A 21,119-nucleotide genomic window follows, 5' to 3' on the forward strand; every position below is an offset into this window, starting at 1 on the left:
CATGAACTTGGCGCAGTTCACCAATGGTGAGGAAAAAATTGGAGAGGGTAGAAAAAAAATAGCAGTTTTGTCCTCAGTTTTTAAATATTTTAAGGATAAATGTAAGATATTTTACTAATGTGTCAGGTGCTCTTAGCTAGCTCTTTCTTTCTCCTGGTAATCATATGTCTTTTGTAGGAAAGCCTGTTTTAGCAAATGTCTGACCATGTTAGTAAGGTCAGACCCACTGTCTGCTCTCTAGGGAAGAAGCAGCCAAGGAAACAAAACCCCTTGCAGCCTGCATCTACAGAGACCAGGTGTCTTAAAAATCAACTTCCTGAATTCATATTTAAATACTTAACTGTTTTGCTTCTGAAGCCAGAAGCATCCAGCCGTTCTGATTTAAGTCTGTGTGGTGTGTGGAGAGCAGGATATTTATGAAAGCCAGGACAACTGGTGTACTAGAGCCATCTGTCAGTCACATTTACTTTTTCACATTTTAATACCGAAAGGTGATAATCATTGGCAATTCATCCTTATTTGTGCTTGGGAAAAAGAATCAAGTTTTCTTTATTAACAGAAAACTGCTGGGAGTTTTTACACGTGACAGGCCTTAGAGTAAGGTCTAGATTTGCTACGGGTAGAATGTCAACAGAGTCTTCTGAGCTGATTATTGAACTGTCTTAATTATGGATTTTTTCCTCAGCAATGAGATTGCCATTCATTGTTTTATGATCCTGTATCATTATGTCTTAGTGAGCTGAGCAGCCATAAATATGCCAGTGCTTCTGTGCAGAGGATCTCCATTAGGGCTTGGGCTTGGACCACCTACTTATTTCTCCTGAGGAAAACAGTAGCTGTCAGATAGCACCTTTTCATTAGCTACTGACCTGGACTGGATGTGAACTGGTGACCAACAGGTGAAAGGTATTTTGTATCCCGTTATTAATCCTCAGAGCCATCAAGTCCTTCTGTTAAAATCTTATGAATAACATTTTTATCCTTCAAATAAGTCTGCTAGCATGCAGTTGAGAACTTATATTTTTTGCTTTGTAAAGTTGCCAAAGCATGTGGTTGTGCATATACACCCTCCTGCTAGAAGTTGGGAGGTTTCCAGTGGCTCTTAATGCCTACATCTGTATGGGTCAATCCACATAGCAGTGAACATGCACACAGAATGCCTTCCTGCTCTAAGGTACTTTTCAGCTGTTTAAACAATTATTGTGGTTTTTTGTTAAAAGCTATTTTTCCCCCTTATGCCATATGTTTTATTTAACTCTGAACCCATATGATGGGAAAGGGCAATTGCAGGGTTCCCATCTTAATGTAACTACACAGTGCCTATGTTCTGTTATGGAAATTTAGGTGTACATTGAATAGTTGAAAAAAATTGATATGTGCTAATTGTTAATTGTAGCCTGATACTGTCAAATGATTACATTTTATATCAGTTGACATGGAAAGTCAGCTTGTTTTAAGGCTTGGGTAATGTAATGTAAGATTTTTCCTCCTTTTCCTGTTAATGAGTATTTGGACCTGTTAACAGCACATTCTTTTGATACTATATATACTGGCACCTGTCGTCATTATGTACTCTGGGTCTCCTGAACTTGGGTGCAATATGCCATTTGGAAAATGCCAAAAAGAGGAGCAATCATGTATTTTTGGTGATCCCAGTAAATGAAAATTAATCATGTTTGACAAATGTTTGTAGCAGTCTATTTCTGTAGGCTGAAGCTACATATTTTTGATGGTATTCAATGAACTGTTATTTTATCTTCCAGAAATAGACACAGAGTGCAACCAGCTAAAACTAACGATGATCATCTGTTTTAAAAAATAAAAAAGCAATAAAGCAAAATCTGTAAATATTAATTCTGACTATATATTCTGATACATATGCTTGGTGCCTGTCATTTTGGAGCCTCAAGGCTGGGCTTACATATGTTATGGTACCATTTGCCAGGCTACAGTGTGCCAGTTATGGAGTTAAATGTGCAAAATTCAGTATTTAATTATAAGTCCCTCCACAGTCCTTGTTATTCTAATTTGAATAATTATTTTTGCATTGACAAAAATTTACCATGTGTTTTCAAGTGGAGATTGTTTTCTTCTTCACTTTCTGTTCTCTACTATGATTGTATGCAATTAAAAAAAGTACTTTTTTGTTCTTTAGATGTGTCTTTACAGCACTAGTAGATGAGAAAAAAATTAGTCTGGACTATGTGTCATATGATATTCTTTTTTCTTAAAAAAAGTGCTGCAATACAAGATAGCATGTTCTATCATGTAATTGCTCTGTCTGGATCTCAGAAGCCTTGTGGTTATGGTTTTGAGGTATATTGTTTTACTAAAGTAAGTTTGCTGAATAATCAGGCTAAACTCTTACTGCACGTGAGCATTCAGTTTGTGAAACGATAATATTGGAAATGATAATTCTGCTTATATCTCAATGAAGAGGCTGTCTTGAAAATTTCCACCAATCTTGGGTTTGATAGAACTCAGTTTTGATATACATCTTTGTGTGGTGCAGAACTTCTCTCTTTTTATTTTCTTGTCTTTAGGGACCTTGAGGGGAATACAGAGAATCTGGAGCAGCTGTAATCATGAACTGACCTCGTTATTACTCCTACGTTAACTTGTGGGATAGGGCAGGATGTTTGCAATGTCTATTTCCAGACCACAAAACTTGTGAAAGCCTATATCTGAAATAACAAGAAGGCCAGCCTTGAGAGGTGCATAATGCAGTGCCTTTCTACGACAGTGATTGAGCTTAAATGTTCCTCATTATGGAGGCCTTCTGTTTTCTAGTACAAACCACAGCAACTAATTTCATGGAGATAGGATTGAACAGGTCTCAGGCATCTTAACGAAATTAACTGCTGCTAATTTGCATTTGAGTATAAGACTAGACTAATCCAGTATCACTGGGTTTTGTTGGTTTGTTTTCATGAAAAGAATAAAGGCCACTTACGAATCTACTCTGTCACCTTGTGTCCCACAGTGCAAGTTTAGTGTCTTGTTGATTTCAGTGACAAGCAAATCTATGGTTTAGAATATTCCTGTTCTTTTTATAATCATTTCTTGATTTTATTTGCTTTTGTGTTCTTTTTTTTTTTGGTTGGTTGGTTTTAATTACTATTTCATCTTAGCATTGACTATTGTCTTTAAGGATTCTACTTTTTAATTTATATTTTATGATTGACAGTACTGATTTCTGATGAAATTTTGGTTTCCACATTAAAATCAGTACTACTTTCTATTTCTGTTCCTTAATTTGTGGTGCCTTTACTGTTGGCTGTGTATATAGCCATGTTATTTCACAAAACCAAAGCACTCTTTTCCCGTTCATCTCTCTTTATTGCTTTGCTTTGCTTTGCTGTGCTTTTGTTTCCTTCCCCTCTCCCCTTCCCTTACCTTCCCTTCAAGGGAATGACTGAGTCTTCCTCCTAAATTCCCTTCTTATTTTAGCTTGGGTCTGTATAATGCTTATCCTGTTGCATGTCCAGAAAAGTAGCATGGAGGTCCATGTACACCCAAAACACTTCACAGTATTTTTTTGCTGTATATATCTGCCATTTATTTACTTCTTGGACTTCGATTATATTGGACACATTTCTTCCTCAGTCTGGAGTTCTCCAGCATAAAGTAGCAGACCACATAACTTACTGTAACACTTAAGCAGTCCTATTTGTTTTTCTCTAGTGCCTGGAATTTTGAAATTGTAACTGCATATGATGGCTCCTTGTTGACACACTGTTCAAATAATCTTCCCCTCTCTCTCCTTTTTTTTTTTTTTTTTTTAAGGGACGCAAGAGTGAGGCAGAGAAGTACTTTGTGAAGGCAATTCAGCTGGATCCTACCAAAGGAAACTGCTACATGCATTATGGTAAGTTTTAGGCAGATGGGGTTTCCACACATATACCAGACTTGCTGTTAATCTCTGAGTGATTAAGGATTTGAAAAGTGCTACTGGCATAATACTTTCTTTAAAGGGGAAGAAACTAATCTACCATGTATAACTTCATCTCCATTTCAATTTATTAATAACTGCAGAGGGAGAGGTGAGGATTTTCATATTTAGCATAGCTTTCCTCCTGTGAGAGGAATTTCAGTATTGCTGAAATTGCTGGGAAAGGAGAAAGGTGGCTGCTGCCACATGTCAAAGCCTCATGGCCTGGAATACCATTATTAACAGTTTTGGCCGAACTGCTGGCTGACAGTGGCTGGGCAACTAAAAGTTTTACTTTTGTGCATATGAGTTCTACTTGTCAGTGTGTCTGCATTTTGTTGAAGACTTATAGGTCTTAAATCTACCTCCTTCCCAGCATCTTCATGTCTTGAAATGGATAAGTATTACAAAAGGTTTTGACAAGTTGACTATGTTATGTCATATTAAGGCATGAATCTGCTTAAAGCACACAGTTAATTTGAAGCTACCCTTGCAAGTTTGGATTGTTTTTGGTAGATGTGAAAAAAATATTTCCAGATGTGATTACTCCCAAGGAGCCAAAACTATTTAACTTTATGGACTAATTCTCACTGTATTTTAAAACTGATAATACGTGAATCTATAAAAAATGCAGGTTACATAGTCCCAATTGGAAAATATGGAAAGAAGTAATAAATTCCACTATAGTTAAGGAAAAAGGTAGGGAACCACAGGCACTCTGCATATATCTTTGTATATTGTTTTAATTTCCTCTTCAATTTCTAACTAGTAAATGTAATATAAATGAAAATGAATGGCCAAAACAGAAATTTAATCTCACATAATAATCATACTTTTATTTTGTGTGATTTCTTTGTCTGAATTGCTCACATATTTTATTTCAGTTTGGTCCAATTCAGTGAAAAATTCTGCATGTTAGACTCCCATAATTAATGCGTGCATTGTTACTTTGAACATGTCATGGTATTTAAATGGATGTTTGTCAGTGTTACATAATTTTGCATTACGGGTCATTTCAGTTAGTGATGTTATGTTCTATTCATGCCTGTGCAGGTAAATTTGATAAGCACATAAGCTCCATTATTTCGCTTGGATATTAGTATAGCTGATGATATCTCAAAGTAATGAGGAAAAGTTGTGGTACATTGTTTCTCAAAATCCTTCTCAAGCCCCCTTCCAGCCACATTAATTAAGAAATTATCTTTTGTGATTAGAAATTCTATTTGAATACAAATTCAAAGGTATGTCTCAACTATCCATCATGACAATTGAAGTTAGGAATGCAAATAATTTAGTAAAGATCTAGACTTTTTTCTCTTCTCTCTCATTACCTGATCAACTTGCCTGTCTTCTCCTGAAGTATTCCTTATGTGTCATTCCCGCTTTACCAGTACACTAAAAGCAAGGTTATTCAAATCATCATTCATGTCTGCTGTATTCAATTCTTCATTACTAGACTACAAGAGTAGTGTATTGTTTCCTAATTAAGACTATTCCCTAAGAGCTTTAGCAAAGTTTTACTTTATTGTGTTGCAAGTACAGTAAATGGTTTCCATGTACTTCTACAGTGGTCATTATGGCAAAATAAATGAGATTCTGTTCTGCAGATTGGCAGTGAAAGTCAAAACTTGGTGAGTGTTTGGAATACAGTAGTAAAATGTGATACTGAAGGGCTATAGAAACAAGAAGTTTCACTGTACAAGCTATTGGGTCTCCATCGTGGAGTATTTTATACATTGTGCTCTGCTCAATGCTAGTTAAAATTTTTCTTGTGATTGCATAACTTCTGATCATTTCAAGGAATTCAGCTATGTTACTCCATGTTTGTATCAAAGAAACTATGAGGAAGATACACTTTACTTCTTCTTGGCTTACGTGTCCATGTAGTACAGCTGTTCTCAAAACCCAGTCACTTCAGGCACAAAACATTGTAAATTTTGAAGTAGATTGTCCTTGCTTTTATCTCTTTCTTCTTTCCTTCTCTTCTTCCCTTTCACTTCTTTTATTGGTCAGGAAACTTTAGTGTATATTATCAGAGACATTCCTAATATTAAACAGGAATCCCTGGTGAACACTGTAAGTGTATCTCTGCATCCCATGAATTTGTTTTAGCACATGGTCACAGGTATGGTCCATATTCTGTATGTCAAATGTTAACCCACAGAGAAATATATCCTTTTTTTTTTTTTTTTTTTGTCTTTTTTCTCAGCATGAGTGTATTGGAACAGCAAATAAAATAGTTGGCATTGATCCCTAATAAAACACATACCTCACTGAACAGCCAAATGGAAAGAGCAGTCTATTGGGACACAGCAGTGTGTTGATGGGGTAGCATGAATATATATACTGAAGATTATCCTCCAAGTGCTCATGTATGCACACAATTATAATTTCTGCTCCAAGGCTGTGCAGATGTTCTTTTTGACTTCTAAGTTTTTGGACTTTTTTGGAGCTATCAGAAATGACTGTCAATACACTATATCTTTTAAGAGGCTTATGCTTGTGTTATAAGGTTCTTTAATTCAAGCCATAAGCCAAAGCTATTCTTAGAGGATATGATTTTGTGCAGGAGTCAGCTTATTTGTTCCCATGAAAACTGAAAGAGAGGTGGACAGCTTCCTGGATGCTCCTTGGGATAATACCACCACAGAATATTTCTGTGCTAGTGTTACAAACAGTTTTGTGTAGATAACTTGTTGGCTTTGGATTTCGGTGCATTTAAAGCAGGGTTTCCCAAATTGAGTGTAGCTGGAGATGTCTGAAGGGAGAACTAGTGGAAGAGTCTAAATCCCTCTGCGCTGCAGACATGATGCCGCTTCAAATCATTAGGGGAAGTGTCTCTTGCTCCAGTGACCAGAGAGCATGGAAGGCCCCTCTGAAGCTGAAATGCAGGTAGCTGCTCATCTGTGCACTCTTTTTTTTCTTCTTCTTTTCTTCTCACATGCCCTTTATCTGAACATCTGAACTTTGTCCAGAACCACTGTCTTGCAAAGTGTGAGTCTTGATGGGTGATCTGATATAAGCTGCTCAGGTGCATAGTACACTGCCAGAAACATCTAGCAGATGGAAGAGATAAAATGCATATCAATTGGGAAGAAAAAATACAGTGGGGGAGAGTGCAGAAGCATCAGTACAATTTTGTTTATTTATTTTGATTTCTCTGGCAACGAAAAACCCTAGGGTTTTTGTGTACAACCTACATACTTTTAAACAAAACACTGGATGAAATTATTTCAAGTATGAGATTTGAATATTCCTGTAAATCTAAGATTTTCAGTTGGATTTTTCTAATACACATTTTCTGTTTAAAAAGCTTTACAGTCAACAGTTTTGATTAAACCAAATTGAACTTAATGAATGCTTATTTGTTTTTGAACATTAGTTTCTTCTTAAATGTGATACATGTAACGCATAGTTACATTGTTCAGAGCACTGGAGCTTTGTGCCTTTGCTCTTCATTGCCTGAAGTACAGCCTAGGAAAACTTTATTTATCTCCCAAGTATGAAAGGAAAAGATCTTCTGAAAAGTGTAATAATGAAAAATCAAATGTCCAATTTGTACTGATATGAAAGAGAATATCAGCTGTGCAGTTTTAATGATTTCTTCAAGAGCTTTATGCCAGTGGAAGAAATGTCACCTAAGCTCAGAGGAAGTTCAGTTATTCATCAATAAAATGAATAAAACTGACTTTGCAATTTGTAATTCTGGTGAATGAATTGTCCATTTCAGACTGACAGTTTGGTGAAATGCAGTATATGCTGAGTAATAAATAAAACTGAGTTCCTGGGTCTGCTCTGTTGGGAATGCCAGATGCTACATAGAGATTGTGTGTTGAGAAATTAAATTCAGTGATGAGATAAGGTTGGGGCCAACCAGATGCAATATGCCCATCAGTGAGTCACTTTGCCAGCCTTCCTAGTATGCATTCACGAACCTTTCAGCAAATGGTTTTTTTTTTTTTTTTTTTTTTGCTTTTTTAAACCTTATGGGAATATTAAATATATCATAATTTTGCAGGGAAGCTATAAAAACAAGTTTATGATACTCGAACAACATGCCTCTGTTGAACATGTGTACTTTTTGAAGAAAAAATCTCTCCATTTTGAGCATACAGTGCCATCAAACTAAGATGCTTGGATTATGTCTTGTACCTGCTCCTACAATATCAATGAATGTTATTCAAAGAGGACAGGATTCACAGACCTAAAAGAGGCAGAGCGATGTAACCTACTCACTCATATCTTCCAACCTTTCTGCTCCCAGAACTCTCTCCAATAACTTTACGAGGATGTTCAACTGTTATTAGCATAAACAGTATTTCTTACTTCCAAAAGGAAACCAAACAAGAGGGATGTACCAGAAATTGAACTGTTTGGAAGAATTTTAAGTCTTGCTTGCATTTTTCTTGGCAGCTGTGAATAACTTTAATGAGCATGTAAAGATGTGTGTATAAACTTTCACATTCTTTTTGCTGCTCTTAGGCTGTTGCTATCATACAACATTAAAAGAAGATTATTACAAACCATTCTACTAACTATTTATTACAAAATCCCTTTAGAACCAATCACTGAAGTGGAATGTAGTAGAGTGTTTCCAAACAGGTTAGGTCACTGACCCTAAATGCTGTGGAATTTACATGTTTCTGGCTCTTCCCTTGAGTTTATCCTTAAATGAAATCATTCTGACATCCTGAATACATGGTTGACTCTGCTTCCTCAGCACAATACACTAGGCTGCTGAAGAGATATCATATAGAAATTTTAGATCGGAAACAGTGCTAGAAATGTGGCTTTATGCTTCTTTCATGCTGCCAAAATTTGGAGTTTCTGCAGAAACTGGAAAGCTTGTGGTGCAAACATCCCCAGAGACATTTTTGTTAATGATCATATGTCTTGACCTAGGAATGCCATCTCATTATGAAGATTTTTGAAAAGAGAACATGGAGCTGCTACAAAAGTGCAACTGGATAGTTCTTTTCCCTACAAATATCTCTTTTCCAAATATCATCAGGTGCCTGGGGAATGATATAGTGTCCAGAATCTAGATTAGAATGTGAAAAAGCATCAGATCTTCTGTACTACAATCAATTTTATGTTTCAGTGAGAGCTTCTAGTGATCCAGATATGGTCACAAGCTCAATCACTGAGTCTCAAAAGCTCGCAGTTTAGTTTTTTCTCTGTTACCTCTGGTTGTGCTCTGGATGACATCCAATAGTATATTTAGCACAACTGCAACAGATACGTTTTTCAGAGAAAGGAAAAGGCAAGGAAAAAGGGCTGTTTCGAGACAGCGCAGATACCGATGTTGCAGCACACACTGGCTTACACAGTCTTTTTATGCATCTTATTTGCATGTAATAATCTTCTCAGAAAGCAACAATTGAGAGGACAGACTCCCCAACACCTCTTTCAGCAAGAAAGGCAGAGAACAGTTTTAAATTAGGATGGAATGGGATATAAGGAGCAACAAAACAAACTGGAAAGCTGCTACCATCTATGTGACTCTGATGTACATTCTCTGTGTTTATTCTGTCACATCCTACAAATTCAGTGAGAAATTGTCTTAACAGGAAAGCAGGATCTTTAGTGAACATTTCCTTGCTCTGCAAACTGCTCATTCACAGCCAATGAATCTGTTTTCAAACTCTTAAAGGAAACAGTTACATTAGGTCATGTCTGTTGACTTGGCATCTTGCAACATTGACTCATCACCCGCAAAGTTTTGGGTATCCACTCAGAGACAAGGTCTTTCATTTCTTCCACAGTACACTACTGAAACTTTTCCATTTAGAGCAATACCTGCATCTGCTCTTTTGCTCCTGATTGCCACAGAATTAATGATGACTTCAGCTGTGGTCCTGCCACTGTGCCAGTGAGGATGTAGTTCAGTTCTCAAGACATGATCTTCTAGCCTTTATGTGTGCTTCAGACTGACAAAATGCATTAGCTCACCCAGAACCTGATACCTGTTTTGGTTTGTGTTGGAACTCTGTGTGCTTTGAAAGCACCAACAAATATTGGGCTTCAAATCCTTAGTGTAGAATGTGCTGAAAGAATTGCTAGTGACATTCATTATAAATAGATTTGATATGTGAGTTTATGGTCTTGATATATCCACTTCTCAGGTTAAGATACTTAATTTACTGCCACAGAAGGAGAAAAATCTTTCGGAGAGGATAAAATACAAAAGACTTGATGGCAACGGTATATCTCTTTAAAAAAAGGAAATGTTAACTACTTCCTATTATGATGGGATTAGAAGATCTTTTCCTTCTTATTATGAAAGCAGTTTACTTAGTTTTTCTTGCATTAGTAAAGATATCAGAACAAGACCATAAACAGTTGAAGTCTGAATAAAAACAGAACCAGTAGCATTCTGAGATCATTCAGAATGATTCTTTTTAAAAACAATATTAGCAAGACGCACTGTTTCAGAAACTCTCTCTGTTCTGGTACAAAGTACCTTTGACTGCTGGCCAGTGAATAAAAAAAATAGAAAATTTCAACCAAAGAAAGATTGGTGCAACTTTTAGTTTTGTCTAGTGAAGTAAAAGCTCATAGTGCCTGTAGGGAGTAGTTGATAAAGCCCATTCTTGAGGAAGGCACTAATGTCCTTGTGCTCTTAACATGAAAGATTATTATGCATAGGCATATCTCAACCAATTAATGCATTTTATATTGCAACAAAGTAACAGAACTAGCCATTCAGATGTATGGCTTCTAAACTGTTGTTGGCATGTGTCTTAACAAAATGCTTTACAAACGTTCATGGTCATTTTAGAGACTGTTACATAGAGTAGACTGTGTCAGCTTTCATCTCTGTGGATGAATACTTGTTAAAATTTTGACAGAAGACGAGAATCAGGGTTGTTGTTTTTTTTCTGTTTGTTTTGTCAACTGCTAGGAAGTAGAAACTTTTTGTAAAAAAGAAAATTGAAATTGAATTGAAATACTTTTTTATGTTACTTTTTCCAAGACGCATATATTGCCTCTATTTTTTTTTCCACTGAAATATGGAGTCAAACCACTTTTGATCATTGGCAAGAAAAAGTTTGAACATTGCTGAGGGTGTAGAATCCTTCAGTTTTTATGCTGTTTTTGATGCTCAGAGATATTAGAGCTTAGAAAAAAAAACATCTAAGAGAATAACAAAGCATTGAATCAGTTCCCTCAGAGGTCTTTGAGAACTCTTGGCTATGCATTTACACTCATCTTGTGCTATCTATTAAGAAAGATGAAAAATTATATTTAATATAATAATGTTGCTCCAGACAAAGAATAGTGGTGTTGAAGATCACCCAAGGACTGTGAATTTCACTTATTCTACTTAATGAGAAGTATTAATTCCTTGAAGGAAGAAAATCTTGGATCAAGAGCTTCTAGAAAACTGTTTTCTAAAAACCTGGTTCTAATTCCAAAAAGCAATCAGGCTACCATAATTTATGTTGTTGCAAGAGTCAGATTCATGACACCTGCAGTAAGAAAGCTCTGTATGCGATATTGGGCAGTATCACATAAATCATGCAGTTCGCCAGCTACCTCTCAAAGGAGAAAATCCTGCACATAAATTTAGACCCACACAAGTTGTTCTTCAATCTAGGAACTTGTGGATGAGATTTACTGATTCACTTTCAGCATCTAGCCAATATTTTGCCCTCCTAGTGCTCTTCTCTTGGGAAAACACATCTTTATAACTTTGACAGGAAAAGTTCAGAAGTCTGTTTTTTTAATGAAGAAAGTACAGCACTAAACTGCCAATCTAACTGATTCTTGTATGATCTTAGTATATCATTTTATAAGGAGCTGTGGCTAATGTTTTCAAAATGGGTTATCTCTACTTCGATGCTGTAAATCAAATTTAAATGTGTGAATGAATTTGGTTTGCATTTCAGGAGAACCTGTCAAATCTCAATTGTCACCTAAAAGTTTTCACCTCATAGCATGTCTGGCTGGGATAGAGTTAGCTTTTTTTCATAAGTTATAACTGAATGATGCTGTGTTTTGAATCTGTGACTAAAGCAGTGTTGATAAACACACTGGTATTTTGGCTATTGCTGAACAGTGCTTGCACAGCATCAAGGCTTTCTCTTTTTCCCACTCTGACTGGGAGGGATAACAGCCTGGACAACTGACCAAGGTGGCCAGAGGGATATTCTGTAACATACAGTGTGATGCTCTGCAATAAAAACTGGGATAGTTGAAGATAAAGGTTTTTTGGCTTCTAAGGTAGCCTTTGTTCAATGGCTGGCTGGACATTGGTCTGCAAGTGAGAAGTGGTGAGCAATTACTTTACTCCCCACTCCCCACCCTCTTTCTTTCACATATTAAACTGTGTTTATGTTGAACCTTGTTCTCTTGTTTGCAGTCAGGATTCTGTAAGAGTTTGGGTGTAAAGGATGCTATAGTTGGTTTTAAGAGGGTGCCATGTATCGTCTGCTACCTAGCACCTAACATGAGTTATTGGCAGTGTTATTAATCCTCCGATACAGAGAGAGACTTGTTTATGGGAATGTGCGGGCCCAGTGCTTTCTGGAGAACTGAAAGTTTTGCTTCTACTTAGCTGGGTTCATGGATAAATTGCAATTTGTTCTAGTCCACTTTGGTAAACCTGTAGTAAAGTTAATCCTTTAATATGCCGTGTAATAGTTATCCTATTACAGAGGCATGCTTAAGAGGTCTAATAGTAAACAGGGCAAATTTCATTTTTAACAATTGAAAACATTTGTTTATAGCTGTCGCTGACATTTTTCATGTGTCCATGTAGATTAATGGAATGTATGCATCCAAAGTCCTAGAAGAGGCTATTAAGATAAATAAGCTTATAGCTAGCAATGCACTTGCTAAATGTAAATAATGTCCTTCTCTAAATTAGCGTTCTTGTAGAAATCCTAAAATATGTACGAATTTCATAATATTTTCAGTGGTATGTTGATCTTATAGACCTCTTAAAGAGCTAAAAATTAACCAAGTGTGTTTAGCTTAAGACTGCCAACAAACCGTTAATATTAGTTTGAAATGGTTTCAAAAAATTTAATTTAGAAATTATATGGATGAAGCGAAATAATTTTACTGTCTTAATAAAGTAAATCTTGAGTCAAGAAATTCATTGATTATATCACACTAAGTTGAACATATCAATTACATTCTACTATATGCAGGGTAGTTATAAATATATATGAGATAACATCTCAGTTGAGGTCCAGTGTTGAAATGTTTCATACAGACGAGAAGATGGTTCTAAAGATGGGTCTCTGAGTACTCTCTAGAGGAATTTCTCTTGAGAACAATGAGGGTTTTTTTCCACCCATGTGGAATTAATTACCCTAATGACCGCTTGACATTATTTGTGGGTTTTAAGCTGCAAAATATTTTTCCTAAGTATGAAGGTTTTTTTTCGGAATGATCTTCTAAGGCTCACTGTGTCTTGAAGTCTAAAAGATTCTCACCTTCTTGTTGGATGTATAAATAGCCCATCCAGTTACTATAATCTCATCCTCCTAATTCTATGCTTTCCATAAAAAAAAAAAAAAAAAAACAAAAAACAAACAAACAAAAAAACACCTTAATGTTAACAGTTTAAGGCTAGTTTGCTTTGGCATAGACCCAAGATTAGCGTTACTCTTCCAGTTCATTTGTTGAAAAAGAATTGGAATGTCAGTTGTTCAAGCTTGTTTCAAAGATTTCTGTTTAAAGAACTTAGAAAGTCAACCTTGATTAAGAAGTGCCTATTGTAATTATTAGATTTACTCATATCAAGGTTTGTCTAACTATATATATAAAGCAAGCCCTAATGTGGTACAGAAAAACGAAATGAGAAAATAGGAGAAAATTTCTAGCATCTGTTTCCCTTCTTGTCATGAGAGAGGAGAGAAAATATTGACATTTTCCCCTTCTTAAGAGACTCCAATTAATGGCTCAAGTGATGGTTTCTAATTATGAAGTTAGATTAACTTTTTATGATCCAAACTGTTTTTGTACATTTTTTTTTTTATGTTTCTCCCATCCTCCCCTTCATCTCTGTCTCTGTTGTTGATCCATGTAAGAAGCCTCTTTGGAAATTATTTGTTTCTGGAAACAACACAAAGCTTCATAGTGTGTGAAAGGATGTCGCTTATTTGAGTGTGGATGTAACTAAAGCAAGCAAGGCTTATGCTGCAAATGCAGTAAGGCATTTATTTTAGTGTTTTACTAAGACTTTTTGTAGATCTGAATAACTAAGACAGATAACTATCTGAATAAAGAATCTCTTGCCAAGTTGAAATGTATCCATGGAGAAAACGCAAAAAGCTATGAAAGCTGTCTTTCATCACTTTTGGTATTGTGATAATTCCTTCTGCAAATGTGTTCACTGTACCAAGCATCTCTGGATTCACTGTGGCCTCTACAGATCTTGCTGGCTCTGCTTCTGTGGATTTGTGGATTTTCTGCATATACATAATACAAGAATATAAAGAATAGGGAATGTGTGAGGAAAGGAGACAAGCAGGAAACAAAATCCCTCACCATGAGTGGAAACCATTTGTTCACAGGCTGCTGCCTCTGGAGAGATTTGTGGCAAGTGATGACCTAGTAGACTTTTGGTTGAGTGATCTTACTTTACAAAAATAAGATAAAATAAGGAAGGATTGGATACTGGTATGCGTTATCACCATACTTTCAGATAAATTTTCCAAATACGTTATTTAGACACAAAATCTAGACAGCTGAAACCCTATGAAATGTCCTTGTTCCAAAATAACACATTTTATAAATTAAATATGAAAAAATAATTAAAATTAGCAGAATTAAGGTGGCTGGAGTACCTTCCAAAGTATTTTCTTCTTCTTCAAAGGAAAACTCATTTTTATGGAGTTTTATTAGTTGATACGTGCTTTTCTTTTAAAAGTACTGTACTTAAAGTTTTGTTAATAGTACATTATTCATTCTTTTTGGTTTTTACTTGGTCTAATGATTAAGATAATGCCATTGTAAAATTCATTTATGCGATTTTAGCTACTTTCTAGTTTTTTTACAAAACAGATAAGGATTATGTAGGAAACGTTGAAAGATTCTGCCTGTTGTAATGCAGACCAAATCAGCAAATGACCAAACGCTCCGCATGGAACATCCAACTTTTAAAAAATTTCTTCTTCACAACTGTATTATCTGAAGTGTCATAGATCAGTTGGTATTTATGACATCAAGCTCATGTTCTCCATTGCAGGTCAGTTCCTACTAGAAGAATCCCGTCTGATCGAAGCTGCTGAGATGGCAAAAAAAGCAGCTGAACTTGATAATACAGAATTTGATGTTGTTTTCAATGCTGCCCATATGCTCAGGTTAGTGTTGTTACATCTGTCTTACTCAATTTTCCTCTTCTGTTTTGAAAGAAAAACTTTTTACAGCCTTTGCTTACACAGAGTTTGTTGGTTTTTTAAAGCCCAGCAACTGTTGCAAATAATTCAATACTGCTGATAAAAAGAATTTGAATGAAACTGTTGCAGGTCTTAGTACGATCTATTTCTAATTTTCTGTGTGCTTATAATTTATTACCTTTAAAATTTCTTTTATTCACAAGCAGTTCATTCTTTTTTTGCTTACATATAAGAACAATTGGTTTATTCTGTGAAGAACATTCTACAGGTTTTCCTTTCACCTGATCTTTAAAGTTTTTAGGATGCTTAGCATCTGCTGCAAATAATAGATTAAATCTGATCTGGATGTAACTAGAGAATACTGAAAATGTCACATTTTTTGTTAATATCAGCAGGGAACACTATGATGGTTAGAAGTCTAAGTGTCCACTAGCTAATGCTGACTTGAAGGTACACAAGAGGAATTAATATTACCAGTATATGTGATTTAATATATAGTCTTACATTTCATTATGTTCTCTTTCTGAAATTAATAAAATAGTAGATCTTGTCCTTTCCTTTAAAAGGAATTTTTTTTTTCCTTTTAAAGCTGGCAGACCTGGATATTCAGTAACAGCTTCTGCCTGAACATTATCATTAATCTCACATTACTGTAATAGGTATTCTCCATACTAAGATAACTATTATCTGTTGTCTACTTGACATGTGTGAGGATGCTTAATTTCATTTAGATTATATCTATGCTTAGAAAATGTATGAAAAAGGAAATAAAAAGCATACTTCATTAGCACAAAACAGTTACTGAGGTTATTTCTCTAATGAAGATCTGTCACTTGGCTGTTTGTAGTTTTACCATTGAGGATAGGAAACGAAAGGAAAAGAAAATGATATTAAAACAGAGGTAGAGTCAGCTTCAGCCTAGTGATCCGTGTTTCACAAAGACATTTCTATACCAGGATTTTGAAATAAACCCCAAAATGCCCTTTGAGAAATAGCTCTTAATGCTTGCAGATTAGAAAGAAAGCAAGGCAAATGGTTTGCTGATAAACAACAGTTTGACGTGCAACAGGATTCTGAGCTATTTTCCCTTCCTCTTAATTATTTTTTGAAAATTATCTCCTCAGTGTAGAATTAATGAATTTGAAAATCTAGGTTAATGAAATAAATTCATAGAGAGAAGCATAGTAAGTTAGGCATGAAAGCTGAATCGAGAAGGATATAGAGAGCCGGACTCCAACTGATTTTGATGAGTGCATTGTGGCATATGATTCAGTGGTGTAAAATAGTGTGATTTTTTGTGTGTGTTTTAACATGTGTTGGCACAAATTCCTATTTAGGAATACATCTAATGTGTGTCTCACTTTCCCTGTAATCACTGACTGAAACACAATACTGGTATCCTTTCATTTCCAGTGTAAGAGCTATGGTGCTGTACTGTACATCAGTGTTGTTACCCTGTTTGATCTTGTTGGGTCTGTATACTTTCAGGTTTCAACCAGTATTTTGCTCAGGGATTCTGAACAGCATTCTCTATTTTAAATATTTAAACAGAATTGAAAACCTGAAAATGACAACAACAAAACAATCACTAAACCAAAACCATAAAAAAACCCACCACCACCAAGAAAAAAACCCTGATGGTTTAGCTTAGCTAGAATCCACTTGTGCCCCTATGGGATATCTAGTTGGTCCGTCTTGTTTTACTGCTATACTTAGTGATTTATTCAATATATTACTTACATAATAGCAATTAGACAACAAGATTGTCTCTTTGTCCACTGGAGCAAAGCAACTACGCTGGGACAAGGCAACTACAATTCCATTTTGAGTCTGCGGGACTTCAGAAGAACCTGGTTTTCAGAGTACTTAGAATGAAGGAAAGCTGAGGTGATTTCAAGTAGAAAGCTGTACCAAAATACATATGAGTAAGAAGAGAAACAAACACTCAGACTGGCATGGAGTGAGAAAGCTAGAAACTACGGTACCAATGAATGCTAAAGAGAGTCATAAAAGAAAAGCTGAAATTATTAAATAAAACAGTTTCATGTAGGCAACCAACTGATATTGAGACACCTCCAGGAGCTATAAAAACTGTTTGGTAAGTGAATAAGAATTCTGAATGGACTGCACATCTGTGAGGTAGAAAATATATTACAGAAGTTCAGAAGGCATGGAAGTGAGCTACCCTAAGAGAGAAGAAGATATATGTTTTTTAAAATGTATTATGGATTAAGAGACAGAAATTGATATTGATGTGAGTGATGCAAGGTTGAATGGCTGGGAAGGTAACAGCAACTCAGAATTTTTTAATAAATCCTATTTTTTTAATTGTCCAAATATTCTACCTAGTGCTAAATTTTTTAGTTAGGAAGGTTATCATCTTTCCCTGTTGTCAGAATCCTGTTTCCACCGTTACTCCAAGGAGGGTCACAAGATTCAGAAACATGTCGATGCTTATTTAGAATTGCAGATAAATTCTTTATAATTTGGGTTAGAGCTGCTTTGGATGGAGGATGATCACACAGCATTCCCTAAACTTCAATTTATTTTCTACTCCAGTAATTACTAAATATTGAATATTTTGAACAAGGCATAGACTGATCTTTTTTTTTCTTAAATTTGTGACAGAATTAATAACTGTGTCCAAACACTATAGATGTATTTATAGGTAGCCTGCTCTCAGTTTTGAAGTCACAAGAAAGACTCCAGCTCCTTCTGTCAGGTATTCCAACTCTGTTCACTCCTGTCTATGTGACTAAATCTGAAGCTGAAGTCAAATTTACGTTATTAAGGGATCTCTCTTTTTCTAGTTACACAAACATTGTTATTCATTTTTTGCCTAGGTTATTTCTGTAGCATCATGGTAATGCAATGCCAGGTGAATCAAGTCATCCGTAAGAGGAGTGAGATGTGGGATGAATGTAATTAATATGTTTTCAACAGTCTGCTGACTTTTAACATGCATAGTAGTTGCCTGTAAAATTTGATTTCTCACCAAATTTGTTCTTCAAACAGCTTCATTCAAGGGTTGTATAGCTGTTGTGGAGGTGAGCCCTAATACAGTAACTGGTCATGTGTTTTACTTTTGTAGTATTTGTTATTCTTATAGCCTCAGTTTGAACACTTTCAGCAAAGCTAGATACATATAAAATGAATATAAGTTGAATAGAACCAGGTTCATAAGGCATCACTGGCAGTCATCTGGAACACAACATAGGAACTGCTAGATTTGGAGGCTCAGGTTAATAAAGATGAGAGAATGAAAAGAAGAGACATTTTTGTTCCTTAAAAGAAAATTGAATGCTAAGTGTCAATTGGGGAAATCAGATGTACTTTCAAGGCCAGTCTTCATGAAAAGATTTGGTATAAAGGTTGAAATATAACTCACAAATATGAAAAGGGCTCTGTCTTCCCAACTTCTTTTAGCTTCCTTTCCTAAATTTCTGCTTTATTATCAACATTTTGTCTAGTATTTTACTCTAATGTGAACTGTGTTTCTTTTCGTAGTGTCCTTCCATTGTTTGAAATTGATCCAGGGCCCTTTACTGCTCAGGGGCATAGTGGTACTGCAATTTCCTACTTCTGTGCCTTTTGTTTTTCTCAAAGGATAGCCATTCCAGGGCTTAACATGAGGAATTTCTAGTGTAGATTTCCAGTGAAAATATGAACCAGAATTTTTCTGTATCTCAGCTATAAAGGAGCTGTTATTCCAGTAATGGAACTGGCATTTTCCTCACCAGATTAGTGTGATCTGCATTCATTTATATAAACCATTTTTAATAGAGAATTATAAATTCAAATTGATTTCAACTTGGAAGTTAGTGATTCATGTTTCACGATGTGCATGTGGGAGGAAAGTGAGTCGTGTATTTCCACTGGGCTAAAAGGAGTCAGGATTTTAATTTGCTCTACATTTACAAGCCAACAACACTTTTTTGGTGCAGAAGTGTACTGTCTGTGTCTGCCCCTGGGTAAGGCACCTTGTTCATTGTACAGATTTTTGCCACATTCAGAAGCACTTTGTTTCCTGACAGTTCTGTGCAAACAAAAAAAGCTGTGTGATAAATTTCAATTCATGTGCCTTGTAGCAAGTACTGAAATTTGAAAGTATGAGGTGTTTTTTTTTTCAGTAGTTTCAAGTGCTTCCTGTGCCCAGCAGGAGTGATTCAGAAGCATGTTAGATGTTTTTAGACATTCAGCTGTTTCTAACCATGACAACCACTGTCTTGATGATGCATGTGTAACATAATTTAAAACAGTTCACAGGTATCAACTGGGTTCTACTCAGCAAATTGTAAGAAAGTGGTTTCGGCTTGCATGTGAATTATGTGAGAAACTTCAAAGGATTTATCCATCCTCCCTTTTTCCTCCCAGGACCAATCACTGTCTGTCAAGATGTGTTGATTGGAATTAATTGTCTATCATGTGTAATGTGGCTGTGTTTAAAATTTGGGTGGATGGGAAAATAAAATCAGAACACAATGTGATCACTGAAGCATGTAAAACCGCATATGTAACAAACAAGGTAAAATCTCCAGGTATGAGTGCTCTATTGACTGATACTCTTTGAAGAGTTCTTGCAAGGTGAAGAAAAAAGGGGGAAAAAAAAGAAAGATCTACCCTAGTCTGTGTTATATTCATTATCTGGTTTTCACTTGTATCGTAGAAATGCATCTGTAATCATGTAACACCCACAAATACCCTGAATAACTCCTGTCCTAAGACAAGTAACTTGTCATACAAAAATTATATATGTATATATATATTTTTTTTTCCTCGCCATGGCTTCAATATTGTGATAGAACAATAGCAGAAGATACTTAGCTTGCCTGGCTGGTCATTCCTAAATATTTGTCATCTTTCTTAAGACATGTATGTGATCAAGTGATATTCATTGGGCCAGTGGCCACAATGATTACTTGAAGGGAAATTAAGAAACTAGAGAGAAAAGAAAAAAGAAGGAGTTTGAGGGAAGAGATTAAAAGGGCCCATTGAGACAAAAAGCCAGGTTTACTTGTATTTTCATTTGAATGCATAAAAGTGAAAAGTTAGGGAATGAAGATGTAATAATTAAACTACTAGGAGAATGTAGATGTTGTCTGTATGAAAGGATGAAGAACAGAGGTGGGATGATAGCGCTTCAGGAGCCAAGAAGCTCATTCCCATGGGTTATGTGTTCTAAGTTAAAAAAGCCCTCTTGGTCTGGTATGAATAGCTACCAAAATGAGAACTCTTATGTAAATGATTTCCCTGAATCATGGAAACCTATTTTTGAGAAATCATAGTATTCTCTGCTTTCTTTCTTTTAATTGGATAACAGTGCACAAAGACATAAACTATACTATTGTATAACTTATTGCTTAATAATTTACTGTTAAAGTGTGGCTAATTACAAAAATGAACAAAATATTCCTCTGATGAAGACAGGTACATGTGTTTTTCTGCTTCAAGTGAGTATGTGGTTTTCTGCAGTACTATTCAGTGTATACTAGTACCTTTTCGGAGCTAAGAAGAAAATAAGGCACAAAAATGTTTGTAATGGATATTCTGAAATACAATCTAAAAGATTCTCATATTTTATGCATTTGTTAGGGTAATATCCCTAAATAGTGGGAAATGGTTGCAGTATTTTTTTTTAGGTGTGCTTTTGTATATGGAAAAAGAGGTGTAATTATGTTGTTGTTTTTTTTTCCTGTCCCGATAGACAAGCCAGTCTTAATGAAGAAGCTGAGAAGTATTATGAAATGGCAGCAGGATTAAGACCTAATGTAAGTACCTTCTCAATGATATCCATTACTTAAACTGATGAATGTGCTGTAGTTCTGAAATGTTTG

At 35.6% G+C, this 21,119-nt stretch overlaps 1 protein-coding gene across 4 annotated transcripts in view; it reads left to right on the forward strand.

The window, feature by feature from the left end:
• Positions 1-21,119, forward strand: part of TMTC2 (transmembrane and tetratricopeptide repeat containing 2) — a 246,172-nt gene that overhangs the window by 201,775 nt on the left and 23,278 nt on the right. For all 4 annotated transcript variants that reach the window (XM_021385304.1, XM_021385301.1, XM_021385302.1 and 1 more), the window contains 3 exons: positions 3,787-3,868; positions 15,135-15,249; positions 20,990-21,053. In XM_021385304.1, the coding sequence (XP_021240979.1) occupies positions 3,787-3,868; positions 15,135-15,249; positions 20,990-21,053 (261 nt within the window). The remainder of the gene's footprint in view (positions 1-3,786; positions 3,869-15,134; positions 15,250-20,989; positions 21,054-21,119) is intronic.

The sequence above is a fragment of the Numida meleagris genome, chromosome 1 (genome assembly GCF_002078875.1).
Source record: "Numida meleagris isolate 19003 breed g44 Domestic line chromosome 1, NumMel1.0, whole genome shotgun sequence".
NCBI classification, from domain to species: Eukaryota; Metazoa; Chordata; class Aves; order Galliformes; family Numididae; genus Numida; species Numida meleagris.